Here is an 8,352-nt window from a genome sequence, read left to right on the forward strand (position 1 = left end):
AAATGCAATTTGAGCTGTAACATAAAAGCCACTGCACGGTTGATATTCGTTGATTTTACTGCAGTTCGGCTTTTGATGCTTTTAAACCACTGTTTGATTAAAAATCTGGTACAGTTGTGAGTAAAACCCTTTTTATTCAAATGGTATCATTTGTTTTTAACTAATCGAAGGCAGCAGGTCAAGATTAACCACAGTATATCGGAGGTTAGAAGAACAAGTACAGGTGTTCCACAAGGCTGTGTTAGTTCCCCGATTCTTTTTACATTGTACAAAAATTAATGCAGTCTTTTTATTATGTAATGTAATGTAATGCTGATCAGTATTTGTATATACGGGCTCCAGGGTTCAAGACAAATTGTCCCTTTAGGGACAGTATTGAACTGAATTTAACTTATGGTTTAGTGAATGTTTATATCCCAGTTCCTCTATTTATACTAACCCTAGGAGTATTTACTCTTTTTGTGAAGAAAATGTACAGTAGATACTTTGGGGCGTGTAACAGAAGAGTAAGCAAGCTTAAGGACATAGTACCAGGCCATGAAATTGCGCTGTTGCATAGTTACATGCACGCACGCCGTCACCGTAAACCCGCTAGTCAATCATCCTGTAACTGTTAACATCCTTATATACACACACACTCATTCTGTTTATTTAAAATGATATTACACAAATGATTCTTCCTACTGTATTGTACTGGAGAGAAAACAAACAGCACATTGATCTGCCAGTCATGGGTCTTTGTCCTTTGAATATTTTATGGAAATTATGTCCCTTTTTATAATCTTGTTTGAATATTGAGCAAAAGTTACCATGTTTTCCATTATCAAACAGTCATGACAGGAGCTAAAATCCTGAGTAAACTGTATTGTCACAGCCAAGAACAGGAAGCCATTTTTACCACAGTATGTTCATGTTAAAACATATAGGGCGAGGAGAGTCTTTCAATAAATCACACAACGTGATATACCAAGATTTGATAGGATAAAAACATGACAAGTTCCTTAGTTCTCCAGTATGAAGAGTAAACATATGAACATCATTAACACAAATTCAGTTAACAATGAAAAATACTTCACACTGTCATTACATCCGTTGTCTGTAGTATCTTTCAGATTAAATAATTTATTAAATTATTAAGAACAGTTTCACAAGTAGTGGTGATTTGTGAAGCTCATCTGATACTGTAAGTGAGCAGACTTGTCAAGCTGTTAATTAACACATAAACCAAGTCAGTACAGTCTCTAGAAACTGTAAAACACTTCCACACAAAGCAAAAGAGACTGCTGGCAAAACAAAAATATTAGAACCATTTTCTTATAAAGGGATGGATGACATGAATTAGATGTAACTATACAGAATAATACAGTCGTCAGTGAAGTAAAGCTCAGGGAGGAGATCTTGCTAAAAGTGTTCAGGTTAGTCCTGTGTGTTGGTGGATGTTGTTTACTGGTGCTGCTTATGAGACAGCGCCTGCTGAAGTGTGATCTCCAGTCTCTGCTGAAGAGCATCCAGACGCAAATCCAGATGTTCCTTTAATCTTCTCTCCATCTCATCCATTCGCTTCTCTACAATGGTCTCCAGAATCTTCTCAAACCCTCCACAGCATATATGACCCTCCCTGTAATACAAAAAAACAAAAGGTATAAACGATGAGTGGACAAACTAAAGGACACATTAAATACACTGGAATAAAATCTTAAGAATGTGAAACTGATTAAGTCAGTTTTGGTTTATAAAGCGTCTGAATGATGCATTTGTGAATTGGACAGATCTGATTGCAGATTGTATGGTTGGATGTTACTTTAATAATTCATATGGCTTAATGAATACATTTTAGCAGTATTATTATTCATATTCATAATATTCACACTTTCATAAAGATGAGCTGGTTACTAAACCCCCGTGGTAACTGAACGTCTGTTTACAGAACACCGCACATGGCTCACACTTACCATTCTCCATTCTTCTTCCTCTCTGGAGATGTGGCTTCCTCCAGTCGGAGCTGCGTGACCTGACCGCATACGCTCTGCAGCATTGGAAGCAGGTCTGGGTTGATCGTGCCTGTGTCGGTGCTCAGCAGGGCAGACATGGCACTGGGTATCTGGTTATGATTGCTGCTAGACAGAAGCTGCCCGAGGCCAGATGGTGGATTTGGGCCTGACTCCACTGCTGCAGAACTGGAAGCCCCACCTCCTCTTGACAGACAGCTCAAAGCCCCTCCCCCCATGAGCAGAGGAATGAATCCACTGAGCATGTCTGATTTATTCTGGACTCAACACACACAAAGAATGATTGTTCAGTTGTGTTGAAGCTTTGTGCTGGCTTTTTTTTTTTTTTTTTTTTAGAAACAACTGTCCCAGATACTTGCTTGATAATGAACAAGTTTAAAAAAGTGAGAAAATGAAAAGTCAAAATATTATGCTGTTAAAATACTAAAATTATAGGTTATAAAAGAAAATTGTACAATTTCCACATATCAAATTAAAACGAATAATTTTATTATACTTATATAACACTACTGATCAAAGGTTTGGAATATTTGGAATAACAAAAATATTTTTTGAAAGGACTGCTCACAAAGGCTGAATTTAACTGATAAAATAAAAACAGTAATGAATATGTATAATATTTAAATGTTTTTATTTATTTCTGTTATGGCAAAGCTGAATTTTCTCCAGACTTCAGTGTCTAATATATGCTGATTTCTTTATACATTTTGAACATACAGTTTAATATTTTTGAAGAAACAGTGATACAGTACCATTTAAAAGTAGATGTAAATTAATAAATGAATTTACTAATAAACTAATTAAACTAATTCATACTTTTACTAAGCAAGGATTTTGAGGGATACATAATCAAATAAATGCTGAAATTTCAATTCAAAGAATCAAAAAAAAAAATTTTTTTTCTCAAAATTCAGCTTTGCCACCACAATAATAAATTACATCTTATAATATATTAAAACACAAAAGTATTTTAATTGTAATAATATTTCACATTATTATTGTTTTTACTGTACATGAAGACACAAATGCCTACAAGAAATGATGTCTGCCAAAAGAGCAAAAACTGCTGAACAGCATAATCAACTCAAATTATACAAAAACGGGAGTGGGATTGAAACTTGCCCATGAAAAAAAAACTAAAATCACCACCACAACGCTTGTGTTTGTTATGGTTGTTGGCTGCTTACAGACACAAGAGATTCTACACTGGACATTTATGCAGTTTATATTATCCATCATTTTTTAAAAGACCTGATGAGTGGTGATTCTGCTGTAGTAAGAGGCTGGATCCAGACCTTTTGCTGGCACTGCACCAGCTCCATGAGGTTCTGTGCTCCTGGTGAAAGGGTGGTGCCCATCTCCTCCATCATAGTCTGCACACGCTGCAGGTCTATGCCTGGGTCTACACTCGGCCCACCTTGTCTGTCCTTGGATGTCTCCAGTCCCACACCGACATGGGCGATAGCCACAGACGAGCGGCCACCGAGAGAGAGCAGCTGTCGGAGACACCACATCGAGGCTGAGCCAACAGAGATCAGTTTGTGATGAGAGCCTGGATGTTATTTCCAGCTTTCCTTACCTTCACCTCACAGGATGCAACAGGCTTTTCTAGCAAAAGATGATTCTTGTAGAAATGCCTCTTATCTTCAGAGCTGGGAGAAGAAATTTTTTTTAAAAATTAAAAATTGACACCAGAAGAAGATTCAGCATTAATCTTCATTATTAATCTATAATATTGTAAAATATTTTTTTTAACTAATCCAAAACTATACTGAGCTGAATCTATAAACATAAATATATTTCTTAAATTCATAATAATGTTTTTTTTTTTTTTGCCTTTTCAAAGCACATTCATTCACTAACAAATTAATGCATATTACATAAAGTCACATAGACCTCGTAAAAATGTCAAACGTTTATATTTGTTTGATCAGCAATTATTTATTTAATTTGAATGATGTCTTTGTTTGAATGGGATTAACTCTTTTTAATAATACCTGAAACGGTCAGCCAATTCAGTGACGTTATTTGTACGTTTTATCATTTAACTTTTTTGGTTTAAAGCTGACATAACACACACAGTTTCTGCCAATCTTATGTTAATCTTGAGTACCTATAGACCTATACCTAGATCTATAGTAATGCATCCTTCATATCGCTGAAGAGTCTTTAGTTTTGTCAGAAGCTTTTGCGTTTTTCTGAACAATGTTATCATTCCTTCACAACCAAAAACACACTTCTTTGGTGGCAAACTCCAACGTATGAAACGTTTGTAGTTATCTTTTTTATCTTCAAGTGGTTGTGGTATTTGTAAACAGTCAACGGATAAGAAACATAACAGATAATGGACAAAAGCTGGTGTAAGTACCGTATTTTCCAGACTATATTTTTTTCATAGTTTGGCTGGTCCTGCGACTTATAGTCAGGTGTGACTTATTTATCAAAATTAATTTGAACCAAGAGAAATTAACTAAGAGTCATGAACCAAGAGAAAACATTACCGTCTCCAGCCGCCAGAGGGGGCTCTATGCTGCTCAATGCTCCTGTAGCCTCTCACTGAAAACATAGAGTGCCCTCTTGCGGCTGTAGACGGTAATGTTTTCTCTTGGTTCTTGGTTGTAAATAAATTAAACTTATAGTCCAATGCAACTTATATATGTTTTTTACCTCATCATGACATATTTTTGGACTGATGCGACTTATACTCAGGTACGACTTATAGTCGAAAAATACGGTAAGTGTAAAACAACAACAAAAAAAAACATCCAAAAAATACCAGTCAGTGTGTGATTTTTGAACTTCCTCTCCACGGCAGGTGCCACAGTATTCTCCAGACAGTGAGTACACTTCAATAGTGCGGGCTTCACTGACAACCTGAAGACGTCTGATCACAGACGCAGAGTGAGGTGAGCACAGAAGTCTGACCACACATGGAGAGCCCTCCTCTGCTCTCTCCAGACACACAGGCTCACACCTGGGGAAAATACATGTGCAAATATATGAATGTAAAGTATCAGGTGACTTTATATTCAATTTTTTCAACCTTATGACAACAAAAAAAGACTTGTTTTGAAAGTTACTAAAAAAGGTTGCTTAATTAAAATATTATGTATTATTTTATTGTGCAACTTTTTGAATCAATAACATATTAAAAGGAATAGTTCATAAGTATTTTAAAATAACTTTTGCTTTCTAGCCACCAAGCAATATGGGAGGCCATTTGAGACGAAACCCACTGAAACACTTGTGATACACACTGAAACACATTGCGATACACACTGGAACACTTGCTATACACTTATGATACACACTGGAACACTTGCTATACACTTATGATACACACTGAAACACTTGCGATACACACTGAAACACTTGCGATACACACTGAAACACTTGCGATACACACTGAAACACTTGCGATACCAATGCTATACACACTGAAACACTTGTAATACCAATGCGATACACACTGGAACACTTGCGATACACACTGAAACACTTGCGATACACACTGAAACACTTGCGATACACACTGAAACACTTGCGATACCAATGCTATACACACTGAAACACTTGTAATACCAATGCGATACACACTGAAACACTTGCGATACACACTGAAACACTTGCGATACACACTGAAACACTTGCGATACACACTGAAACACTTGCGATACACACTGAAACACTTGCGATACACACTGAAACACTTGCGATACCAATGCTATACACACTGAAACACTTGTAATACCAATGCGATACACACTGAAAAACACTTGCGATACACACTGAAAAACACTTGCGATACACACTGAAAAACACTTGCGATACACACTGAAAAACACTTGCGATACACACTGAAAAACACTTGCGATAGACACTGAAACACTTGCTATACCAATGCGATACACACTGAAACACTTGCGATACCAATGCGATACACACCGAAACACTTGCAACACCAATGCGATACACACCAAAACACTTGCGACACCAATGCGATACACACCAAAACACTTGCGACACCAATGCTATACACACTGAAACACTTGTAATACCAATGCGATACACACTGAAACACTTGCGATACACACTGAAAAACACTTGCGATACACACTGAAAAACACTTGCGATACACACTGAAAAACACTTGCGATACACACTGAAAAACACTTGCGATAGACACTGAAACACTTGCTATACCAATGCGATACACACTGAAACACTTGCGATACCAATGCGATACACACCGAAACACTTGCAACACTAATGCGATACACACCAAAACACTTGCGACACCAATGCGATACACACCAAAACACTTGCGACACCAATGCGATAAACACTGGAACACTTGCGATACACTCGTTATACACACTGAAACACTTGCGATAAACACTGAAACACATTGCGATACACACTGGAACACTTGCGATACCAATGCGATAAACACTGAAACACTTGCTATACACTTATGATACACACTGAAACACTTGCGATACACACTGAAACACATTGCGATACACACTGAAACACTTGCGATACACACTTGAACACTTGCGATACACACTGGAACACTTGCGATACACACTGGAACACTTGCGATACACACTGGAACACTTGCGATACACACTGAAACACTTGCGATACACACTGAAACACTTTTCTATGGGTTTCGTCTCAAACAGCCTCCCATAAAGCAGGCATTGAAACGGACTCACCTGTCGTGTTCAGACGTGCAGTCATGGTTTGGACTGTTGTCTTGTGTTGCTGTGAGAACATCAGACAGCTGTTTCTGTGATGAGCACTGCCATGAGCTGCGTGCAGAGATCGAACCATCTTCACTCGAGGACATCCTGCTCGAGGAGTTTTACTGCCAGCCAAAAAACATTCACACGTCAGCCGCGATGTGCGCTGGATTAAACCGTTTGTTCCAAAACAGTCAGGGTCAGTGACATTATACACCGTATACTAAAGTCAAACCATTCGGTTCTATCGCTCCATAAATGTACTGTGTGAAAGGTTAAATACATATTAGCTGCGATGCTTATGAAAAAAACCCCACCCCATTCGCACACTGTTATCAGTTTAACGAAAGTAATAAAAACGTATTTATATAAAGCACTCTAGCAACGTCCATTCACAACAACATCTCATGCTGAATAAAAAGCGACTGCTGCTGCTCCAGGACCCACAGAGACACCCATGCAAACGCCTGAGTAAAATACAAACGAATCATACGGGATTCCTTCACTCGTCTCATTTACACTTTCCAGGGGGAAAAAGTATAGTCCCTCCAGTAGCTTCAAGTAACAATAAAATATTTTGATCATAGGACAAATCTAACTTTCTATGAAGCTCTCTAGAAATAGAATAAGTAGCTTGTATTATGAGTGGAGAGAGACTCTGGAGAAACCGAGTCAGGCCACCAGATGTCGCTACTGCGCATTGTGTTAAAAAGCTTCTAATGAAAATTTTACGGCACAATTTGATGAAAGCCTCGGTTCCCCATCACTACAGTATTACATTTATTCATGACAACAGGAGGGGGTGCCCAACCCTGTTCCTAGAGATCTAGATTCCTAGAGGGCCTGTATTCATAAAGATTCTAAGAATCCTCTCAGAAAACTCTTAATTTAGCTTAAAAAGTAAAAACGTAGGAGTCTTAGCTTAAGAGCGATTAGGGACTGATCTAAGAGCAACTCTGAGTAAGGAAAAGACAAAAACTTGGCGGGGTTGACCCCATTGCTATGTATGACACAATCTTTGTAAGACTGTGATTGGTTGGTTGTCCAAGAAAGAAAAAAAGAGTGATTTTAAGTATAGGGTCTATTCTAGTTCTCACTTTGAATTCATATGCGTAATTTTTCCTATTTGACCGCTCTCTCTCTCTCTCTCTCTCTCACACACACACACACACATGCCCACACACATTATGTGTGTGTATAAAAATCTTTTTTTATTTTTTTATTTACCATGCTTTTAATTTCCTATAAGGTATTTGAATGGCTTAGAATGCTAAAAATTGTTCCACTCTTTCCAATTACAGTGATTGCTGTCCTATTTAAGTGGCGGTTTGAATGTTGGTTTTAATGTATCAAACATGGAATCAAAACCAAGAAGGGCAAGAAAGCCAAACTGGACAGAGGAACAGTGTTTACTGTTAGCCCAGTTAGTGGATGAACACAAGGCCATTCTTAAAGGATAATTTGGGCCGGGTGTCACAGCAAGGGACAAGAAGCAGACATGGGAGCGTATAGCACAAACTATTAACAGTTCATCCCCCTTGTTTGTGCACACCTATAAGGCTGCTATATTCATAAATGCAGTTTTTTGAGCCTGC

At 37.9% G+C, this 8,352-nt stretch overlaps 1 protein-coding gene across 1 annotated transcript; it reads right to left on the bottom strand.

Moving 5' to 3' along the window:
- Positions 1–997: 997 nt before the first annotated feature.
- On the bottom strand, positions 998–7,413 carry ca12h10orf88 (chromosome A12 C10orf88 homolog). The gene is made up of 6 exons (XM_052610811.1): positions 6,731–7,413; positions 4,786–4,983; positions 3,589–3,661; positions 3,305–3,505; positions 1,953–2,266; positions 998–1,618 (listed from the first exon to the last, which is right to left on the bottom strand). Exons 1-6 carry the CDS (start codon positions 6,862–6,864, stop codon positions 1,444–1,446), a joined length of 1,095 nt encoding a protein of 364 aa, XP_052466771.1. The 5' UTR covers positions 6,865–7,413; the 3' UTR covers positions 998–1,443.
- Between the last annotated feature and the right edge of the window lie 939 nt (positions 7,414–8,352).

The sequence above is a fragment of the Carassius gibelio genome, chromosome A12 (assembly GCF_023724105.1).
Source record: "Carassius gibelio isolate Cgi1373 ecotype wild population from Czech Republic chromosome A12, carGib1.2-hapl.c, whole genome shotgun sequence".
Taxonomy (NCBI): domain Eukaryota; kingdom Metazoa; phylum Chordata; class Actinopteri; order Cypriniformes; family Cyprinidae; genus Carassius; species Carassius gibelio.

What these genes read in the sequence shown, in the direction of transcription:
- ca12h10orf88 (XM_052610811.1), bottom strand. Translation starts at nt 6,864, where the DNA reads ATGTCCTCGAGTGAAGATGGTTCGATCTCTGCACGCAGCTCATGGCAG. An exon ending in CAAAAATCACACACTGACTG is followed by an intron (nt 3,662 to 4,785) that starts GTATTTTTTGGA and finishes TTCTTCTCCCAG; the next exon opens with CTCTGAAGATAAGAGGCATT. An exon ending in TGGTGCAGTGCCAGCAAAAG is followed by an intron (nt 2,267 to 3,304) that starts GTCTGGATCCAG and finishes TGTTGAGTCCAG; the next exon opens with AATAAATCAGACATGCTCAG.